This window comes from Oncorhynchus keta, chromosome 36 (assembly GCF_023373465.1).
Source record: "Oncorhynchus keta strain PuntledgeMale-10-30-2019 chromosome 36, Oket_V2, whole genome shotgun sequence".
Classification (NCBI taxonomy): Eukaryota; Metazoa; Chordata; class Actinopteri; order Salmoniformes; family Salmonidae; genus Oncorhynchus; species Oncorhynchus keta.
In genome coordinates this window covers 12525623-12549805 of record NC_068456.1, presented here as the reverse complement: position 1 = coordinate 12549805, position 24183 = coordinate 12525623, and the positions used below count along the sequence as shown (strand labels likewise).

At 38.7% G+C, this 24183-nt stretch overlaps 1 protein-coding gene across 2 annotated transcripts; it reads left to right on the top strand.

The window, feature by feature from the left end:
* Window positions 1–6981: 6981 nt before the first annotated feature.
* Window positions 6982–16347, top strand: vax1 (ventral anterior homeobox 1). 2 transcript variants are annotated; one of them, XM_035754209.2, is made up of 4 exons: window positions 6982–7890; window positions 8027–8277; window positions 10509–10696; window positions 14395–16347. In XM_035754209.2, exons 2-4 carry the CDS (start codon window positions 8064–8066, stop codon window positions 14932–14934), a joined length of 942 nt encoding a protein of 313 aa, XP_035610102.1. In that variant the 5' UTR covers window positions 6982–7890; window positions 8027–8063; the 3' UTR covers window positions 14935–16347. The 2 variants fall into 2 exon arrangements, with proteins under 2 accessions (XP_035610102.1, XP_035610101.1); XM_035754208.2 differs by having other exon boundaries at window positions 6983–7917.
* The last annotated feature ends 7836 nt before the right edge of the window (window positions 16348–24183 follow it).

Here is a 24183-nt window from a genome sequence, read left to right as displayed (position 1 = left end):
TAAGTCTGAATTCATTCAGATTTCATATTCGTTGTTTGTTATTACTCACATGCAATACAGTTCTCATGTTCTGTCTGGGTGAAGGCATCTCAGGCCTCCATGTGAACACTCATGCCGTTGGTCACAAGATGGTGAGGGAAATACAAAGTGACACCTTGTTTTCACCCTGAGGGTATTGTCTGCCTACCTTCCTATGATATCTTTGTGTTGAACCGATTGTGCTGTGGTCTTTAAAACCGTTGTGTTACATAACTCCACATCAGTATGACTAGGCCCACAGTTTAATTGATCTTATTGTACAATGAAGTGTAGCCAGGAGAATAACAAAAAAATTATACCATTTTATCTCTAATTGATTTGAAAATATAAATATTTTACATTGGCAGGTGTATCTTTCAATATTCTGGATATTCTGAATAGTCAGGAGGCTGGTATATATATATATAAAACATTAAAGTGTGCATGCACTAATCTACTATTTAAAATACAATACATTTTTTACATTACCAGACTGCTTAAAAGCTATGATGAAGCAAGTATGGGCCTTAGATTTTTCTACAGTATTCCCGAGGAATTCTAGATAGCACTCTTTGTCCTGTATAATTTATCGGTGTAGTAATTGCTACAGGTGTAATTTGAGCTGTTCCTTTGTATCTCTGGAACACTTATGTGCCATTGTCAGTCACTGTATAGCTTTCGACTAAGGATGACAGTCTTGATGAAAAGCTCCATAAAGGCTTTTAAAATAGATAATTTTTCCCACCCAACAATAGATGTCATTTCAGGCGCACAGATGGATTTTTGGGGTAAATCTTTGTGAGTGTTTGGAAACATGGGAGGCCGAGTGGGGGAGGCTGTGGTGCTCTCCATTTAACCTCATCTTAACTGTATTACGTGATAGAGAATTACTGAGGATTACTCCTGCTGTGAGTTGTACCTATTACGCAATGTACAGTTGTGGTACAGTCACTACATAGGGACAGGCCTGGTGTGTGACGACCGGCTACACTCTTAGAAAAAAGGGTTTGAAAAGGGTTTTATCTTTTTTGGTTCCAGGTAGAACACTTTTGGGCTCCATGTAAAACCCTCTGTAAAAAGGATTCTACCAGCAACCAAAAATTGTTCTTTAAGAGGGTTCTCCTATGGGGACAGCCAAAGAACCCTTTAAGGTTCTAGATAGCCCCTTTGTTTTATAAGACTGAACCTATTGAAATATTCCCCTCACTCTCCTCTCTTGCTGGCTTTTGTTCCTCGCCCTCTCCCTCCCCCTCACTGAGGTCATAGAGGGGAGAACAGGTCTCATGGTAAAGCTTTGGTGGAATATGAATTGGTTATGATTATGTTGCCTCATTTCTGTTTCTTGATATGAAGACATCATTTATTTAGGCCTTGTTAAATGAAACAGCAGTACAACAAGACATTAAATATCAAGTTCTTTCTTTCTCTCACTTCATTTACAGGCTACATTTCAGTGTTCAGTGTAGTATACGTTAGGATTCAGTAAGTTTACAGTACTTTGTCTTTATAACTTGATGATTGAGAAAGGGCATAAGATTAGTTCACGCCCTGCTCTTTGAAAACAACAGAGTTTCTTTTGGCGCAGCTAGGACCTTTAAGAACATATGGCACCTGAACCCAATACAAACTCATTCATCCCAATTATTAGCTCACTTGTCACAATTGGTCATTTTTAAACCCCAGTACACTGAGTGCAAACCCACTTCTCAAAATGTTGAGTATAATTGGGAGGCAAGTTTATTTTCAAAATATCACTTGTAACGAAAAGCACTCCAATGTAAAGGCTCAAGGGTTTTGACAAGAAAATATAAATGTCAAAGCAGGATAAAAATGACAGCTTGTGCTATGCTGTAAACCCCCAACAAGACTCTCCAGCTCAGCTCCCTGTGCAGTACCTATGTACAATAAGCTCCTTACAACAGAGTTCAGTTTGGAAAACAGTTGGCTTCACTACTGTGCAGGACATAATCATGCTAATTGCAAACGTAAAACTCTTTAAATATGTGCATTTACCTTCAATAGAACATTTTGAAAAAAATGTAAAGACTTGCATAGGTCTATCCCCTGGTAGCAAATGATCTACTATTAGAAGCTTTGTTAGTGAGTGCCAAGTAACATCACCCACGTAAAACACTGGGAAGCTTGGTAATTAGGCCTTAATGACCTACAACAAGAGAGTTCTCAGGTTCTCTCTGTTGACTGAGCAGGTTCTTCACTAATGCCAGGAGTACCATTTGCTTAGGCAGCATAAAGGAATTAGAATATAAATAAAGATGGATGTTATTGTCTGGGACTGTGTCAACATTTACCATTTCATATTTTAGATAGCTACAAATGTCAAGCCACACCATTGAACCAATTTATATTTTACCTGCAGGCCTATTTGATTTCTGGGCGTCTGTTTGTAAAACACATACATTTCTATCGAGGCATTAAATGTGTTTAGAGCAAACCTCTGGTTTCCTGCCTTGATTGTTGGAAGGATATTGAAATGCCCTCTCTCTGATTCCCAATCCATTGCACTATACACACACAATCACACTGAAGGAGCAAGGTTCTGATACTGAACCTTCCCAACAATCATGCTGGCTGTGATCATGATGAATGTTTTATGGCATTACTAGAACTGGTTGTGGTAGTGGCCCTGCTTGCACTTGGCCTTTTCTGTAAACAGTCGCTAGCCCACCCATGATGACCAATATGTCATTGGGGCTGCTGCTGTTAGGTGTTCTGAAAGAGGTTTTGAATGAAGCTACAGATGCATATTATATGATAGGATAGTGTTAAGTGGGATACTGGTGATGAAAGTTCGGGGAAAGATTATGGGTAGTTTCCCTACCATCTGCCAGAGAGCTATACATTCAGTTGAAGTCGGAAGTTTACATACACCTTAGCCAAATAAATTTAAACTCAGTTTTTCACAATTCCTGACATTTAATCCTCGTACAAATTCCCTGTTTTAGGACAGAGAATTTGCAGCATAGCACCCCCACAACATGATGCTGCCACCCCCATGCTTCACGGTTGGGATGGTGGTCTTCAGGCCTGCAAGCCTCCCCCGTTTTCCTCCAAACATAACGATGGTCATTATGACCAAACAGTTATTTCTTTTGTTTCATCAGACAAGAGCACATTTCTCCAAAAAGTATGATCTTTGTCCCCATATGCAGTTGTAAACTGTAGTCTGGCTTTTTTTAATGGCTGTTTTGGAGTAGTGGCTTCTTCCTTGCTGAGAGGCCTTTCAGGTTATGTCAATATAGGACTTGTTTTACTGTGGATATAGATACTTTTGTACCTGTTTCCTCCAGCATCTTCACAGGGTCCTTTCCTGTTGTTCTGGGATTGATTTGCACTTTTCACACGAAAGTACGTTCCTCTCTAGGAGACAGAACCTGTCTCCTTCCTGAGCGGTATGACGGCAACGTGGTCCCATGGTGTTTATACTTGCGTACTATTGTTTGTACTGATGGACGTGGTACCTTCTGGCGTTTGGAAATTGCTCCCAAGGATGAAACAGACTTGTGGAGGTCTTGGCTGATTTCTTTTGATTTTCCCATGATGTCAAGCAAAGAGGCACTGAGTTTGAAGGTAGGCCTTGAAATACATCCACAGGTACACCTCCAATTGACTCAAATGATGTCCATTAGCCTATCAGAAGCTTCTAAAGCCATGAGATCATTTTCTGGAATTTTCCAAGCTGTTTAAAGGCACAGTCAATTTAGTGTATGTAAACTTCTGACCCACTGGAATTATGATACAGTGAATTTTAAGTGAAATAATCTGTCTGTAAACAATTGTTGGGAAAATTACTTGTGTCAAGCACAAAGTAGATGTCCTAACCAAATTGCCAAAACTATAGTTTGTTAACAAGAAATTTGTGGAGTGGTTGAAAAACTTCCGACTTCAACTGTACATACGTGAATAATGTGTACCATGATGTACTTCTCTTAAAATAAACAAATTCAACCTACACAACTTTGACAATCTTATAACCAATTGCTTCTTACGAGCAGAGTAACGTTTCTCTCCCTTAGTTTTTTTCCCACCATAAATGATTTTATCTGTGATTCTTATAATCGGAAACCACTGTATTTGTAGGAGGATAATGCTAAAGGAGAGTGCTATTTCTGTTGCAAAATGTTACTGTTACTTAGACTGTTATGTCTCATGCCCGTTATTGGGAGTGATGTAATCTTCTTTTTTGGATAGAGTGGAAAATCTGATGCACCATGGGGTGCAGCCTCTAAGTGTATTCACTTTGCTTTTGCCATCTGATCCGAAGGCACACTGCTCTGCCAGGACTGATACTGGGGAAGGCTATGCACATTTAGTACCCGCAGCACAACCAATGGCTTCCTCTTCATATTGTGCTCAACCAGTCACACTTTGACCAGTATTAGCTTACTTGCTGGTTCTGGTAACAATTTACATAAACTTGCTATTATACTTGCGTAATAACCATGTTAGTACGGAGCATTTTAGTTATTGAAATCTGATTGTGTAGTAATGGAGTTCACATGCACCGAATACAACGTGTATAGACCTAACGAAATGCTTGCTTACAAGCCCTTCCCAATAAATACAAAAATTATAATACAAGGAAAATGAGTAGCACAAGAGGAATAAAATACCCAAGAATGGAGCTATATACAGGAAGTACCAGATTAATGTGCAGAGGTAGGAAGTATTTGAGGTAGATATGTACATGAAGGCAGGGTAAAGAATGGAGCTATATACAGGAAGTACCAGATTAATGTGCAGAGGTAGGAAGTATTTGAGGTAGATATGTACATGAAGGCAGGGTAAAGTGACTTGGCATCAGGATAGATAATAAGACTAAAATAAAGAACAGAGTAGCAGCAGCAAATGATGAGTGTAAAAATGTGTGTTCGTGTGTGTGTGTATATGTGTGTTCGTGTTGTGTTGGTATGCATGTTTGTGCGTGTCTGTGTGTGTGCGCTTGTGTTGTGTATGTGTGTTTGTGAATGTGTGTGGGAGTATCAATGTAGTGTGTGTATGAGTGTTGGTACTCTATATAGTGTGTATATATAGTCTTGTGAGTGTGCATAGAGTCAGTGCAGATAGGTAAATAATGATGGTTATCTGGACTATTTAACACTCTTATGGCTATTTAGCATTATTATGGCTTGGGGGTAGAAGCTGTCTTGGAGCCTGTTGGTCATGAGAGCCAATGGTCTGGTACCGTTTGCTGGATGGTAGCAGAGTGAACAGTCTATGGCTTGGGTGGCTGGAGTCTTTGACAATTCTTTGGGACTTCCTCTGGCATGGCCTGATATAGAGGTCCTGGATGGCAGGGGGCTAGGCCCCAGTGATGTACTGGGCTGTCACACCACCCTCTTTAGCGCTTTGCTACTTCTGAGGGAGAGGTTGTTGTCATGGTACCACACTGCCAAGTCTCTGACCTCCTCCCTGTCTCATCACCGTCGTTGATCTACCAGTCTATCTATCTACTGTCAGCTAACTTGATAGTGTGGTTGGAGTCGTGCGTGGCCATGTAGTCGTGGGTAAACAGGGAGTACAGGAGGAGACTAAGCACACACCATTGAGAGGCTCCGTGCTGAGGGTCAGCATGGCGGAGGCGTTGTTGCCTACACAGACCACTTTGGGCCATCCCATGAGGAAGTCCAGGATCCAGTTACAGGAGGGAGGTGTTCAGTCCCAGGGTCCCCAGGGTCCCCAGGGTCCCCAGTGTTGAACGCTGAGCTGTAGTCTATGAACAGCATTCTCACATAGTTATTTCCCCTCTTGTCCAGGTGGGAGAGGGCAGTGTGAAGTGCAAATGAGATTGCGTCATCTGAGGATCTGTTGGGGCGGTATGTCAATTGGAGTGGGTCCAGGGTTTCTGTATCTTGACTGTTCCTTATTTCACTAACAAAGAACACTCAACCCCATAACCATTACAAAGTGATTAACCGCATGTTAATATAACATTACTACACAGGTACAGAGCTACCTTGTTTGATGTATGCAAAGCTTTCAAGTGAGCTCATAATTAAAAATGAGAAACACAACAAACACATTGTGATGAAAACATTGGAATTAATTGTAAAACTAGCAGTGAAGCCTGCGAAATGACATGCAAGTAGCTAAGGCAAAAAATAGAGCATGTAATTTACCAACAAGCCCACCCATTGATTTTTGAATACTCAAAATGTTGAATGTGCATACTATTTTCCGGTCTATAACATGGATTTTGCATTTTAACATTATATTCATACTATTCTGCGGTACTGTCTTTGCAATATTGCTGTAGAACTGTCCATTGAGGACCGGATTTTTCAAGATGAGCCATTGTTGGAACCCGAGAGGCCACAGTGCTGCGTGTACAAGCTGTTTCCCAGGCTGAAGCTCAGCAACACAGCTTGAGAAGTAGGAGTCCCCTTCAGTCGCTTTCTTTTTAGCCCCCTTTTACCTCTATTTAACAATCGCTCCTTCTCCACTCCAATCAGCCACCCCCAAACACTCAGTGAATAAAGTTAGTCCAACATGAGGCCCTTAAACCCACCCCAAGTTTGCTGCCTGGCAGCCACACTCACAGAATTGTTTGTTAATAGTCCAATTAGATAATTGCCATCTTTCACTCCTTTTCCTCTCTGTTTCCCATAAAGGAATGAATGGTGTTCAGGGAGGGGGGCAGCTTGAAGAGGGCTTCTGGCCCCACAAGGTGACGAGAAGGGCCGGAGAATGTTCCTTGCACAAGGCCATTGGTTTGAATTGAGTCATTGTAGCCTAATCAATGGTCTTATTGGATTACTGGCAACTGCTGTTCCCTGAGATATTGTTGCTCTGACAATGAAAATAGCTAAAAGTTGGTGGGTGGGTAGCGGGGTGGAAGGAGAGTGCTGGAGAGGGGGGCCGTTCCAGGGGTGTTAGTGTAGGCACTAATGACAAGTTTTGTCCCATTTTTGTGTTTTTCAGATCGTGCAGGTTAAGATTGTATTAGTGCAACAGACTGCTTCTGTGGTGCATATATATGAATGGTGGGGACGCAGCGTTAATGACAAGGACCTGTGGGCTACTCTTCGTGCTGTTGTTGTTTGTCGTGCTGAGTGACGTGGGTCAACACAGGAAACTTGAACACAGTTCCTGTGAAGCAGAGCCGGGTGATTTTTGTGAATCAGCTGTCGTGGCCAGTACAAATTCCAATTGGGGTGTATTCACTTTTTTCTGTATCCTCTGTCTCTCCGCCTCTCCTTTATTCTCTCTATCTCAGTCTCTCTCGTTCTCTTCGTTCTCTCTTGTTCTCTCTCATCTCGCTCTCACTTTCTCTCTCTCTATCTCTCTCTTTCTCTATCCCTCTCTCCCTCCCACTCGCCTGGGATAGCACTATAGCGGTGAGAGCTGTATGTTGCAGAGGGACGGTCATTGGCGAAAGACACAGTAAATGCGATTAAAGTTAGCCATCGTGGCCAGACAACCAACACTGGAGAAACGCTGAAAATGGCTGGCCATGTTTCTGGGATCCAAGAATGAAGTGCCTGGGAACTTTTCTGGAAGTGTCGTACCTCTGTGATTGTGTCTGTGTGCTCAGGAAGGCTTTTTTTGCAAAGTGAGACCAATCATTTTTCTTGATTCCCTGGCTGACAGAGAGGGACGGAGCGAGCAAACCCCTCCATTAGGACCTGATATATTTCCCAAACAATTTAGTGTATTCATGAGGCTACGCAAATGTGGAGGCAGCAAAATGACCGTAATCAATTGAAACAGTGAGTGTGCGTCGGTCCATGGCTCTGATTATTTGGAGATCATCTATCAGCCTGATGTGTATGTAACAAGGCTGTTGAGTTTCAGTGATAAGTCCATGATCATTGGGCGAGTGAGTTGGACAACGATAATCGGGCACCTTGGCAGGTGAGGCAAGCGCTCCCCGAACATTAGGTAGGTGACTCTCTGGTCTAAAAGGTGCTGTTTTAAAACAAAGCCACACAGCTGAGACAACACAACGTGCACTACTCTCTGTAATCACTGTTTTCTTCACCTGACAAAGGGAAAAAAGAAAGAAACATTGAAGAGGATAAGTTAGTATGGAGGTCAGATACAACCAAGAGCCTGAACCAGGGATGGGGCTGAAGAACGGCATAAAGGATGGGAACGACGGCAAGGATTCCCAGGGAAACCTTTCCAAAACCTTCCTAAAGGATCAGCAGGAGTCCTTCTCGCCATCTGGGACGGTGGAAAGCTGTGAGAAAAACCGGGGGACGGGGGACCCGGACTACTGCAGGAGAATACTTGTCCGAGGTGAGAGGATTTCCACTCATGTTTACTCCTGTTGCAGTGTATGGACTCTGTTTGTTCATTTGCTTTACTTTATATGTATCCACAGGATGAAATAAGATAGTTTGCTATGTGAAATATGCTGAATTGCCAGACGGATGTTTTGGATATGGGATTCTGGTATTGGCTTTGTGTAGACTCAAGAAGGATAGAAATAGCTTTTGGTTTTTACAGACATACTGCTCCATTCTTCACAACCAAATGCTTTGTTTTTATACTGTATGTACAGTATATTTGAGGTATTGGATCGCTAAAATTTCCTAACCATTAGAATCATTAAACTTATTTATTTGACTTTATATATTTGACACAAAGAAGCAAATTTCTCCCGAGCGCTATTTGGTTTATTTTGTTGTTTTTATCACTCGTTCATTTTCAGAAAAAGCACAGGAAATTAGGCACTATCAGTTAACAATGCTCTATAGTCCCTTTTGCAGCTTCCGGGGCGTTCTCGGGTGAGAGTGCAACATTATGCCAAAGAAGAAAAAAATAAAAAAACACACACCCCCACTCACTCTTTTCTGTCTCGTGGTAGTTTTAGTCATTGTAAAAGCGTTTTGGGATTTTTTTTGTTAAACCATTTTGAATTCAAAGTAAATACAAACATTTTTTTTTTGCACTTTTGTAAAAATGTACTATCTGCACATTTTTATGATTTTTGAATGTTACGAATTTTACCCCTGTGATATACTCCTATCAAAATGGTTTGCGTTCACAACAATTTTGTTTCTTCCAAAATTGAATTATACAGCACACTTCTAGAATCATAGAGCACATTTATTTAAGATATTAAGTACTGTACATTTGGTTTTAAAATGAAGGATGAATTTCATGCTACTCTATATTATCTCTCTCCATGAAAATACTATTTCATTTGAAAGCAATATTCACAGAAGTTTCAAATCATAAGATACACAGGTTTTCACTATCTTATCGTATTCTGATACAGATGATGAATAAGTAATAATAATGGACGTAAAATGCATTTGCTTACATCAACTTGTTCTAAATAATATAAGGTATTTCATATGCAGTTAATACAAAGAAATTAGTTAATTGTTATGTTGTTTTAGTACTCTTTCTGAGTGTCGTCTGGCCTCAGGGCTAAATTGTAGCAGAATAAGCACACATCATTTATTTAATATGTTTAACACAGTTGGTCAAACATGGAGACTGTTTGAAAACATGAATATATCCTTGCTGATTGTTATGGAAATAATTTAGCAACGAAATGACAACTAAATTCAAACATAAATGTTTATACTTTCAGGTTATCTTTTGCTGCTTTTAGATGATGGGAGAAATAATCACAATTTAAAAAGTAATAGTTAATTTTAGTTAATTGAGTAAATTCTTAAGAAAAAACATTTTCCTTATTTTTATTCCTCATTTCTCTATTTTTATTAAGTCATTAAAGGTCATACAGTTATACAATTAATATCACGTTATCTAAAGGTATATCCTTGAATTATTTTCTGTTTACATGACAAAAGTACAACTTTTTAATTACACACTACATTTTGATTGTAGAAAACTATAGGGAAAACACCTATTTTGAGGTTAGTTTACTATTTAGGAGAGAGTACTGATTGAGATGCTAAAATATGATCATCTAGACTAGAGTATTGATGCAATTAAATGGGTTGACCAAAGGAAATGATCACAATGAAATACAAAAAATGTATCAATGTATTTTGTATTTGTTTTATAATTTTGATCAACTTTCTTCTGTAAACGGTGCTTTTTCAAATGAATTAATTGTTATTTTTGACTGCTTTTAATGTGGTTGAGATTATCCCCTAGTATTTTTTGAAAGTACACTAGTTGGTTTGGAAAATGTCAGTGTGTTAATTTTAGTTATGCATATTACTGTGGTTGATGTTGTGCATTTGATGCATTCATATAAATTATGTACCATATTCATGTGCATACTTGGATGGTTCATTTTTAAATTTTGCAAACATGAAATCATCCTCGATATCTTCATATAGCTTTATTCTATGCACTGCAACAAGACTTAAGTCTTTCATTGACGGTAATCGGTCATTTCATGGACAACAGAAGGCCTACACACATTACTAAAAATGATGAATGGTCATTCTGATGTTGTGATAATGATGAGCCAAGAGTGTTTCTACATTTTGAATATAGTTATCATTGACAAATCTTCAATGGTCACTTGTTCTTTTTTGTAGATGCAAAAGGGTCTATCCGAGAGATCATTCTGCCAAAGGGACTGGATTTGGACCGTCCCAAACGAACCCGGACCTCTTTCACCGCAGAGCAACTCTATCGTCTGGAGATGGAGTTCCAGAGGTGCCAGTATGTGGTTGGGAGGGAACGAACAGAACTGGCCCGCCAGCTAAATCTATCTGAAACGCAGGTAAATTCAAGCAACACAATACATGTACCTATTTCACTCTGGCCATCAGTAAATAAATACCAAATCCACATTCTGTGTTATCATAGATATGTTATGGGTCATTCCACGAATAGAGTGCCTTTTGGGTAGTGTAATTTTGTAAAATAATAACTGTTTCTTTTTCACTCCATTTTAACATTCTGTAATAAAGAGCACTTGTTCAACTTCATAAAACATATGTTTTCCCATGTCAAGAGGTTAAGTAAAATAATAAAAGACCATAAGTGTCAATTAAAGTAATAGGGTTGACCGTAATAGGGTTGACCGTAACAAAGTTGACGATTTCATCTTAAATCAGCTGTAACTCCCCTTGAGACAGAGGAAATGGAAGCTTGTTGTGTACAACAGGGAGGGGCAATTGAATGCAAGCTTTCCAAAAAATTGAGCTAGCCTATCGATCTAGTGTAACATGTTATGCTCGTTGTACTCAGTTTTCTACAACAAAACCCCGGCCAATGGCCAAAAGGAGTAGAACCAGCTCACCTACTTTTACAATATTATTTGACTATTAGATGTTCAATGTTAGATGTTTAATATTAAACACTAAATCACAGTAAATAAATAATAATCTTCAGAAATTACTTTTTCAAAGCAACAAAAGAACTAGGGCTTTACAAGGATGGTGAAAACTTGTTGAAATCTTGGGGTTAAGGGGCGACAGGTAGCCGAGTGGTTAGAGTGTTGGACTAGTAACCGGAAGGTTGCCAAATCGAATCCCCGAGCTGACAAGGTAAAAATCTGTCGTTCTTCTCCTGAACAAGGCAGTTAACCCACTGTTCCTAGGCCATCATTAAAACTAATAATTTGTTCTTAACTGACTTGCCTAGTTAAATTAAATATAAATAAATTAAGTGAGTTACAATCTTCCTAGAAGTCGAACAAACATGAAAACACTACTATTGGACTATTTAGTGGTTAATCAAAATGTACACAGATAATCTCACATGGGCATAAAGGGCACTCTATTCGTGGAACGACCCTTATGTATTTCAACATCTTATCTCAAATGTGAAAAATAGAGTGTATGATTACACACACTTATCTCACTTATGCAATGTTTTCTATATTGTCATCATACTTCTGTAAGCATATCCTATTCCAATACAATCTTTACAAGTTTTACTATAACCCTGGCATTATCTATTTAGCTGACTGATTAGTTAAAGATCATTTAGAAAAAGGCTGCATCACTGATCATATAGCTCTAGCAATAGTATTAAGTTAAGTGATGATCCTATACAAAACTCAAATCAAATCAAATCTCTTTCATTTAGCCTAGTGAACTATGCATCTCATATCACTGCTATCCCAACAAATTCTATAACCTTGTTAGCCTAAATTGTTGCATAAAGGAGGCTCATTTTCAGTGCAGAAACAGTATGTCTCTAGTCCACAGGCCTTAAAAAAAGAAAAAAGTGCTTAGCTGTGGGGTCAGGAAAAGGTCACACTGCGCCTACTGTGGGTGAACTGTATTTGCACTTGTCTGCTCGTTCTCGAAGAGATACCAAGCTTAGTCACCCTCCAATGTATAATTTTCACTTCAGGGAAATTTTCTCTCTGCTTCAGAGAGCTTAGTCCAAAATATTTGTAGCACAATATTATTTCCTAGTTTATCTTGCAAGCTGGCTAATGGCATAGTCAGCCACATTTAACTTATGTTTATTACGTACATCATGAACGTTTCAGTGGGCCTAAACAAGCTTGACTTTGGACAGAGGTCAGACTGGAGCATTATGCAAAGTTATTTTCTGAGTCACAGAATAGACACGTGTTTCTGTCACACATTTCTGATCATTACAAGAGATATTCATATTGATCTCGGGGAATTTATACTTGAGTGTATACATACATACATACATACATACATACATACATACATACATACATACATACATACATACATACATACATACATACATACATACATACATACATTTTACAATGATAAATACATGTTTTCCTGACCAATACATTTGGACCAATACATTTGATGCTTTTATTTTGTATTCAGCTACAGTATTCATGTAGTTTACCATGTCAGCACACAATGAATTCAGAATTCTTTGGTGGTTTTTAGAATAGAATAATGGTGCTTTAGACTTCACACAGCCCTTAGGTCCCCATTCATAGGGAGGACAATAGGCTTGAATTTCTTAATGTATTTTCACGTGCAACATTAAATGTTGCACGCCGCCATGCTCCTTGATTGCATTAAATCTTCAAATGTCTCCTTCATTCCTTGATGAAGTGGTCTCTAATGATGGCATCATGAAATTAACATTTTGTTCCAATGCACTCTTGGGGTGTTACATTAAGAAACGACAGCCATATGCTGAAGTGTGCACACCTAATCATCTTTGTTTGGGTTGCTGGCTCCAGAGCCCCTTGTTGGACCTTGTTGAAAATGTATCCTCTCAGATAAAATATGTTCACCAATAATTGAGGATATTCTTATAACATGAGGGAATATGGTCATAATGTAATTCCTTACTTCCAGAGTGTAAAATAGATTTGCGATTGACCAACTAACCTTGAGAATTACTGAGTTGTTTATCTACAACAACTACATGGAGGAAAACATGCTATTCAGATGTGATTGAAGTAGCTGCAGTTTGAGGTACTGTGGCTGGAGGCTCATTGATTGAGACACATTCACTCTAATTATGGTCCGTATGAAAGCAATCAGGTTTAATTGCCACAGACTTGATAGAGGTGGGGAAATATATGAAGAAAACTGCAACAAAAAAAATACAAACTCCAATTATCCTTTTTGGAAAAGGAATAGAATATATCAAATAGAAATATATGAAATGCAAATGGGCAAAGAGAGGTCTATTTTCATTGTTGAATGACTGTGCAATGCAAATGCAGTAACATTACTTCATTAGCGTCAAAATGGCCTCTTCACAAACACGTTTTTTTCTTTATCCACATGAATAGGAATACAATAGCCATGTTTATCTGTATGCACACTTTAATTTGTTATACTCATATCCTTGTTACAGTATACTTCAGCCACACATACATATATACTCATTACTATCTGACCCTGCTTTTGTTACTTTCATGTCTTTGAGTTCAAAAATGATTTTAAATTTTCATAAAATGCCCAAGGTCATGGAAATACATTTGATTAATTTTTAGCTACTTGATCTTACAGTCTGCATTTCACTAGAAGAAAAATCTGTTCTAAAGTAATTTATGCCTCCCGTTACAGAAGGTTTTTTTCAAGTTTAGACCACAAACAGTACTGTATTGTATATGTGTGACTCTGATAACATCCATTAATGTGACATTGATATGTAAATATTTACAAGGCATTATGGTTTTGATTTAATCCGTATTTCTGTAAATTAGCTGTGTAGAAGGTGTAGAAGCTGGGCCCCCTGGTCTAAGTCCCTGATCGTGCTACCAATGTTATTACTATCACAATTCAATTCATGTGGACATCAAAGTGACCTATACTGAGATCACAAGGGAATTAGTAATTATTTACAACAATCCAAATTATTCAGTCATTTTCTGCAAACATTGGTGTTGCAATAAATGCCTACAGATATTAGAAAATAATCCATATTAACCAAAGTATATTAATTTGGCTTTTGTAAATAGACCCTGTTGCTGAAGGTCTCTACTGCTTTTTTTGTCCTCTCCTCAAGGTTAAAGTTTGGTTCCAGAACCGACGCACAAAACAGAAAAAGGACCAGGGCAAAGATTCAGAGCTGCGCTCGGTGGTGTCGGAGACGGCGGCCACCTGCAGTGTATTGAGACTTCTGGAGCAGGGCCGGCTCCTCACGCCACCAGGCCTGCCGGGGCTCCTGCAGCACTGTGGCAACGGCTCCCTTGGTGCCGCCCTGCGAGGACCCTCCATGGGCATGGCCAGCAACGGAAGCAGCAGCAGCAGCAGTGGTGCCAGCTCAGGGACGGCCTGCGGCAGTCCCCCTCTACCTATAGTGACGAGCTCAGGGACGGTGGCAGGCCTCCAGAGCTCCCCGTCAGCTCACGGCCTGTTCAGCTTCCCCATGCCCTCTCTGCTTGGCAGCGTGGCCACCCGCATGTCCTCCAACCCGCTCTCCATGGCCGGCTCCCTGGCCGGGAACCTGCAGGAACTGTCTGCCCGCTATCTGAGCTCTTCTGCTTTTGAACCTTACTCACGGACCAATGGCAAGGAGAGTGTGGACAAAAACGTTTTGGAATGATGTTTTTCAAAGGATTTTGATTTGTTTTGTTGTTCTCCTTGTTTTTTATTGTCTTGGTTTAGTTTGTTTGTTTCACCCTCTTCTGTCCTGTTTGTGTTGTGGTTGTTGTTCATGTAAATCCAACTGAACATCTGATGCCTCTCAGAGGGAGGAAAACAAAAACATACACATGTATACATTTTCATTCTTACTTATGCACTAAATTAAAATTGAATCTCCAAGTTCTGAATTTCAATACAAATGATCAGAGAAACAAATATCCATGAGATTACCAAGGAACAGCATTTTATTTCTTAGCCACATTTTCTCACATGTATTTCTCTGCAATAGTAATCCCCAAAAAAGCACAGAAAATGAGTCTGTTTATGTTTGGGTAACACATCACAAATGTTTAGCTACTGGTAATTGACACATTACATACAAAGCTTTTGAGTGGTTGGGTGTAACATGATGGTACCTTTTTTGATTTTGTGTTTTATTATTTGCTTGTTTTGGGTAGACTTGTGTCACAGTGTGTAGACTTAGAGTTATCAAGCACTACAGCTTGTGCAATTCAGGTGACAGACTGTCAGTTCAGGACGGCCTGGTGAACTTGGAGTTAATTTGGCCCTTTGTCAAATATGACATTTCTGTTTACGGAAAATATCGCAGGTCTCTTTTTCCATTTGCAGATACTCATGAGGAACACAGGTATTTAACATGCAAATGCCATTTACATATGCAGTTTTCCAATATTAAGCTACAATAACAGTCTTTTATACCAGTTTGTATTTGTTTTTATTTTTGGCCCAAAACAAACTAAAGAAAAATGTTGTCATACAGTATGATAGTTCAATGGTTCTGTGTTAGTTGTTTTCTAAATGGTTCTGTGAGGGTTTTCCCAATATGATTTTTAACACAGTCTAAATTTGTGACTTTCATGTCTTAAAGATGCAGTATTCCACTTTTTCGTCTGTGATTTGAATAATATTAGAGTGGTAGTCCAGATTTACATGTACAGGTAAGAGTTGGAGTAAAGCTTGGAAATGTGGGGTGGGGAAAAGAGAATGGGTTCTGGGAAAGCTTTTGAACTTCAGAATGCTGCTTGCATAGTTGGATATACAGAATTGAGCTTGATGCGACAGGATTGAAAACGGTGCAGAAGGTTTGCAATCTTTAATTGAGACAACAACTTTTCTCATGTGAAATGTTTTAAGACCAGTCACCATGGCGGAAGGTTTGGAGGGAAATGAGCATGAGGTGACTGAGTGAAATCACTGTAGTATAAAAGATAAGAAAGAAAATGAGAATTGTACCTAAAATTGTTATTTTATTGTAAATTATTCACGTCTGTAATTAATTGATGATCAGTATATCTGCAAAATAATGAATGAATGAATGTAAAAGAGGGGGGTGATAAATCAATCAAAGCTCTCTGGTGCTGTTGTTGTGAAATATCTTGAACTTTGTGAAATGTGTGGCACGAGTGTGGATATATATTATATATATATATATATATATATATATATATATGGCTACCAAAAAAAGCCATGTGTGTTTTTTCAATTTCTTTCATGGATTCGTCTTGATGATAATCCAGTTATGATAAAAAGGCCATGTTGTACCTTCATTGACAATGGGTTTGAATAGCAGTTTATTTCATATTTTGTTGGTATTCAAATGGGGTGTAATGCCCTATGCAGAGACCTTCTTATGTATTATTTTGGGTTGCAATGCTACTTATTGTAGCCTATTCAGAGGATGGTGAACTCACACAGCGCTATAACGGAAATGTTGACACAAGGGGAGGGACATTTTAGTTATGGAATTAGTCCCCCTAAGATGGTAACCAGGATTGTGTTCAACAGTAGCATACGTGTTTTGTGGGAGGGTTTTTGTTTGCTACTTTAACCCTAATCCAAACCATAACCACTCACTCATGGGAAAATGTACAGTATAGTGAGCTGCAGATGGAATTACTATAAACAAATTGTGTGAAAACAGTTTAATAAATAATGATAGGAGCATAGAAGTATAAATGTCATATGTTGATACATTTTTACCCTTTAATTAATAGAAAAAAAAGTGCACTTAAAAAAGTGCAACTCTCTCAAAATGTTGTTTTCACAGTGTGTTCTCGAATATTACCACTAAAGTCAAAGGACTTTGAAAAGATGTCCGTAAGTTAACTGGATAAAGATCATTATAACATAGAGGGGAGGAAGTGAGAGTACATAGTCTTAGGGCTCCCGAGTGGCGCAGTCGTCCAAGGCACTGCATCTCAGTGCAAGAGGCGTCACTACAATCCCTGGTTTGAATCCAGGCTGTATCACACCCGGCCAGGATTGGGTGTCCCATAGGGCGGCACACAATTGGCCAAGCGTTGTCCGGGGTAGGCCGTCATTGTAAATAAGAATTTGGCTTTCCTAGTTAAATAAATGTTAAACAAAAAATAAAATAAAAATATGCATAAATATAACAAAAAATGTGACCAATCACAAATTCAAAAATGTGATTGAGGGAATGAATATGGTCTATATATGGTCTGACTCACTTCTATAAACTTTCGGAACTAGATGGGGTTAGTTGAAAGATTACAATTGTTAAAAGTGTTATAGATCTGTCAAAATGGACACTGAAAAAACGTTGTCTGGAAGCCAAGCAATGCAGTGAAAAGGGCCTTTGCAGTCTCTGTCTTCAAAAACCCTTGGAGGACTTTTCATTAGTACTGTTTTCTATGGAATAGGAAAAAAATCCCACTCCGGCCTATGAAAAGAATTTAAAAAGAGTTTAACCATTCAAAATGCAAAAAAATGTCATACAAGGGGGACTGTCTCTTTAAAAAGCAGTTGCAGTGATCTTAAGTTACATTTTTAGACAAAGTTCCATTCTGTCCATCCCTCTCTCTTCTGTGGGTGAATGAAGTGATGCTTCAATGGCATTGGAAACTGAGGGTCTTTTGTCGATCAGCAGTATGAGCATAGGCAGTGAATCTTACCTTCCCCACTGTGTCTTGGGAATCTCCCTGGAGAAAAAAACACAAAAAACGTCTCTTAAAAAAGGAGTTGCAGTGGTCAAATCCATGAAAGTCTGGGGACGAATGTGATTATTGTTGTTATCAAGGTAGTATAGGGTTTCCAAACAAATAAGCAAATAGCCCACCATCTGGCTAAATGGCATAATACCCCTGGAATGGCTACTGCTCTACCATACTACATGTGTACCAAATTGTACGACCATGTGTCAAACAGCTTTCTGTTTATTTGAGTCAATGATTATTGCATAAAAATAAGATTTTTTTCAAATGTATTAGAGTTAGCTTATATCAGCCAAGGTCATTAAGTTGTACCTGGTACATTGGCTGTCAATTATTGTCACATATTTAAAAATTCTATAGCCCTCTTTTGCCACAGCAACAATTTAAATATGGACCAGTACAAAGAGCTTGCACACAAAGTACATGGCCATTCAACCAGTGATTCATATATAAAGAGGGGAGTAATCCAATATGGCTTAAATTATGGTTCCATGTTGGACATTTATTTCCCTGTGTGCGGATGGAATTTGATAAAAAGGATTCATCTTTTTTTACTTTGATACCTAACTTTGAACTAGTAAAATGAACATTTTAGTCATGTGTTACCGTGAAATATATGCTACAAGGAAACCTGATGATACGAGAACAGTCTGTGTCCATTTAAATATTTGATCTCAGAGTGCTGATGCTGCACCTCCTATTACATTTGGGGTACCATGGGAACACAACACCCTGTTCAGATTTAACATCCCATATACATTTATAAAAATGTTCAGCGCATGTTTGCCTTGGGTCTTAAGTAACATTTTAAGATGCAGTTCCATTCCATCAATCCCTCTCACTGCTGTGGGTGAATGAAGTGATGCTTCAGTGGCATTGGAAACTGAGGGCCTTTTGTCTACCAGCAGTATGAACGCAGGCAGAGAATCTTACCTTTCCCACTGTGTCTTGGGACTCTCCCTGGAGAAAAAAACGGTCACATTTATGCCCCCACCCCTACACCCACCCATTATCTCTCCTGCAGTCCAATTAGACAGAAGGCCGGGAGATTTTGTAAGCAGGGGGGTCAGGGAGCCGGTGGAGTTGTTGGGGGGAGTGTCATAGCTTGAGACCACCAACACATTTCTCCCATCACATGACCTGTCTTTAAGCTAAGGCCTTGGGAGGAAAGAAAAGCTGCATCCAGTCTGTTTTTGTTCTTTTTGTTCACCTCTTTCCTCTTTCTGTTTGTACATATGTATGGGGATTAGAAAGTAAACAGGTCTCATCAAAGCGTCAACTCTCTCATGCCACATAAGACCAGGGAGAACTAGTGACCTCAGTTCCTGAAGTGCGACAAATCTAGAGGATTTCCTAGTCCTTCCCAGAATGTTAAGTGACCCGCCTACCTTGGACAGTCTGGTAACCTCACTAAATAATTAATCCAATTATGCGCAATCAAAGGTTTGAGAAGAGAAAAAACCCTTAGTGACTAATCTCCTACATGTCTAAACTATGAGACTACTTTGAGTAGTGGGCCAATCCAACATTACCGACATCACATTTGCATGCAAAATTACAACTTTAATGTTTTACAGAATGGACAGACAAAATTAAATGACATTTTTAATGCGTGTCTCTAAAAAGCAGAATTCTAAGTATTGGCATGTTGGCGAAATAAAATAAATAAGAGGCGTCATGGATGTTCTATGAAATTGACAAGATTTTTGCAGAGACTGAACATATTACCAAACATCTGTGAGTTTGTAAGTCTTAGGTCGAAACATAGATAGCCATTTCGAGGGAAAGGCTTTGCTGAACACAAATATAATAATTTTCTAAATATTGTCATTTCCATTATTACTTTGGAGAGGAACAATTACTATTATGAATGTTACACTCTGCTATTGACATTACCGAGTCTGATTTCTTGATCAACAGCTATCATAACACATTGTTGACACCTGGGAAGTTTTTAAAAAGTGAACAGAAACCATAATAATACCTTAGACCTCCACAATCACAGTTAGCTTGAATTGTTGTGTTACAGCCCGAATTCAAAACGGTTTAAAAATAATAATGAAATGCACCCAACTACACACAATAATAACAAAGTGAAAACATGTTTTTAGTCAAAGGTTTAAGTAAAAGGTGTATATTTGGCCTTCTGTTTTAGGTTATTGTCCTGCTGAAAGGTGAATTAATCTCCCAGTGTCTGGTGGAAAGCAGACTGAACCAAGTTTTTCTCAGGGATTTTTCCTGTGCTTAGCTCCATTCTATTTATTTTTTATCCTGAAAAACTCCCCAGTCCTTAACAATTACAAGCATGATGCAGCTACCACTATGCTTGAAAATATGGAGTGTATTTGTTTTAGGACAACTTTTTAATTGCTTTTGCCACATTATTTGCAGTATTACTTTAGTGCCTTGTTGCAAACAGGGTGCAGGTTTTGGAATATTTTTTATTCTCTACAGGCATCCTTCTTTTCACTCTGTCAATTTAATTTAATTTAACCTTTATTTTATCAGGGAGTCATATTATTTTACAGGTAAGCCCTGAATTACATAAATTACAGTAAATACACACGTCAAAATATGAACACAAAATGCAAGCATTCATCAGTAATTCTCAGTCAGCTTTCTGAATTGCCTTAGAGGCATCAAAACATCAAATGTAAGAACATTTTGAAGATCGTTCCACAAATAAAGTGCAAGAAAACTAAAAGCTGATTTACCTTACTCAGTAGAGACCAAATTCATTTCCAGAGTTAGCCATCCCTCGAATGTCTAAAGTTAAGTAAAGATGTTCGACTTTTTGAAAAAAGGGCTTTATAAATAAAACCATAGCAATGTATCAACCTACTTGACATTTCATTTGAATTTTTATTTAACCTTTATTTAACTAGGCAAGTCAGTTAAGAACAAATTCTTATTTACACTGATGGCCTACCAGAAGGGAAAAGGACTCCTGCGGGGATGGGGGCTGGGATTAAAAATTAAAAATATAGGACAAAACACACATCACGACAAGAGAGACAACACAACACTACATAAAGAGAGACCTAAGACAACAACATAGCAAGGCAGCAACACGACAACACAGCATGGTAGCAACACAACATGACAACAATATGGTAGAAACACAGCATGGTAGCAGCACAAAACATGGTACAAACACTATTGGGCACAGACAACAGCACAAAGGGCAAGAAGGTAGAGGCAACAATACATCACACAAAGCAGCCACAACTGTCAGTAAGAGTGTCCATGATTGAGTCTTTGAATGAAGAGATTGAGATAAAGCAAATCTGATGGCCTAATGATAAAGAACATCTAGCCGCTCGAGACCACCCTTACCTGACGATCTATAAATTATGTCTCTGTAATCTAGCATGGGTACGATGGTCATCTGAATCAGGGTTAGTTTTGCAGCTGGTGTGAAAGAGGAGCGATTACAAAAGAAGAAACCAAGTCTAGATTTAACTTTAGCCTGCAACTTTGATATGTGCTGAGAGAAGGACAGTGTACCGTCTAGCCATACTCCCAAGTACTTATATGAGGTGACTACCTCAAGCTATAAACCCTCAGAGGTAGTAATCACATCTGTGAGGAAAGGGGCATTCTTCTTACCAAACCACATGACCTTTGTTTTAGAGGTGTTCAGAACAAGGTTAAGGGTAGAGAAAGCTTGTTGGACACCAAGAAAGCCTTGTTGTAGAGCGTTTAACACAAAATATGGGGAGGGGTGAGCTGAGTAGAAGACTGTATCATCTGCATATAAATGGATGAGAGAGCCTCCTACTGCATGTTGTTGATGTAAATTGAGAAGAGCGTGAGGCCTAGGATTGAGCCTTGATGACAGGCAGTGGCTGAGACAGCAGATTTTCTGACATTATACACTGTACTCATTGAGAGAGGTAATTAGCAAACCAGGTCAAAGACCCTTCAGAGACACCAATACTCCTTAGCCGGCCCACAAGAATGGAATGGTCTACCGTATCAAAAGCTTTGGCCAAGTCAATAAAAATAGCAGCACAACATAGCTTAGAATCAAGGGCAATGGTGACATCAATGAGGAGCTTTAAGGTTGAAGTAATACATCCATAACCTGAGCAGAAACCAGAGAGAATACTATAGACATCAAGAAAACCAGTCAGTTGATTTTTGACAAGTTTTTCCAACACTTTTGATAAACAGGGCAAAATAGAAATAGGCCTACATTATAACAGTTAGGATCAGCTTGGTCATCATCAAATAGGGCCAATCGACTGTCTGGTAGAGAATGCAATGATGAGTACTAACATTTTAACCAGTAATAAAGTGCAGTGCGTTATGATAAACAGCATCTAACATCTTTAATGAAGTGGCAGCTGCGTTCATGTAGATGATGTCGCCATAGTCTAGGACCGATAGGAACATCGACTGAATAATCTGCTTTCGACTATTTAGCGAGAGGTAGGACCTATTTCTATAAAACAAGCCCATTTTTATTCTCAGCTTCTTAATAAACTCACCAGTATGCTTTTTAAAAGACATATTTTCATCTATCCAAATGCACCATCCAAAGTACATATGATTAAATCAGAGTTATATTTATCCGCTCTAGAGAACAACATACAGTATAATTTGTTTTACTGGCATTCAATGCTAATTTCAGGTCAATATAGGTTTTCTGTAATACAATGAAGACAGACTGTAGTTCAGATAGAGCCTGGTCAACCGTGGGGGGCAATACCATACACAACACTATCATCGGCATACAAGTGCAGGTGAAATGTTTTTACAGACAAGTTGATACTGTTAATGTAAACAGTAAAAAATACAGGACCCAGAATCAACCCCTGTTGATCAGGAAACCTGATTTAAAACCATCAGTGGATACACATTAAGTTCTATCCGTCTAGTAATTTTTAAACCAGTTACATGCAGTCTGCTCTAGGCCAATTGAGGAAAGCCGTGAGTGATCAACAGTATCGAAAGCATTTGACAGGTCAATGAAGAGGACATTGCAATGTTGCCTTTTATCCATACAGTTAACCACTTCATTTATATAACTAGGGATGCAACAGATATAGTGCTATGACCTGGTCTAAAATACGACTGATGGGTTAGGTTAGTGTTGTGGTTAGGTTAATATTGTGGAGTAACTACAATTTTGTTACCGAATCCTCAGTTTTCTCCTATCACAGCCATGAAACACTATAACTGCTTCATAGTCACCAATGGCCATGGTGAAATCGCTGAGTGGTTTCCTTCCTCTCTGGCAACTGAGTTAGGAAAGATGCCTGTATCTTTCTAGTGACTGGGCGTTTGATACACCATCCAAAGTGTAATTAATAATTTCACCATGCTCAAAGGGATATTCAATGTCTGCTTTTCATTTGTTTTACCCATCTAGCTCCCTGGTCTTTGTGGCTGAATCTGTGTTTGAAATTCACTGCTCAACTGAGGGACCCACTTTACAGATAATTGTATGTGTGGGGTACAGCTAAATAAATTGTGTTAAACACTGTTATTGCACACAGTCCATGCAATTTATTATGTGACTTGTTGTTAAGCACATGTTTACTCCTGAACTTTTTTTAGGCTTGACATAACAAAGGGGTAAATACTTACTGACTCAAGACATTTCAGCTTTTCATTTTAAATTATTTAGTAAAATTGTCTAAAAACATAATTTCACATTGACATTATGGGGTATTGTATGTATGTAGGCCAGTGACAATTGTTGTGTGTAGATGGGTGAGAACCATTTAGGCCGTAACACAACAAAATGTGGAAAATGTCAAGGGGTGTGAATACTTTCTGAAGGCACTGTATATGAAGGCCTCCACTCATAAGCAAGCTACAACCACTGGGCCGGGCTATCAGCTGATCATACTAAATCTAATCAAATCAAATCAGAGTTTATTTGTCATGTGCACAGGATACAGCAGGTGTAAACAGTAAAGTGAAATGCTTTCTTTGAGCTCTTCCTCAACGTTGCAGTAATACTATGTCATATAAAAGAAATACACATGAGAAATACAAAAAATATACACTATATACAAGGTCAACATCAGTACCAATTAATGAAAGGGATACTGGTGAAAGTTGTGTAATCAGGGTTAAAGTTAAAGTGATTGAGCAGCAGGATAAATATAATAAATAGTAGCAGCAGCGAATAAGGTAATTGTGTGTAGATGTAAGAATACTTTTGGGGTGTTTATATTTCTTCTGTTACACACAAGTGTGTAATGGAAATGTGTTTCTTG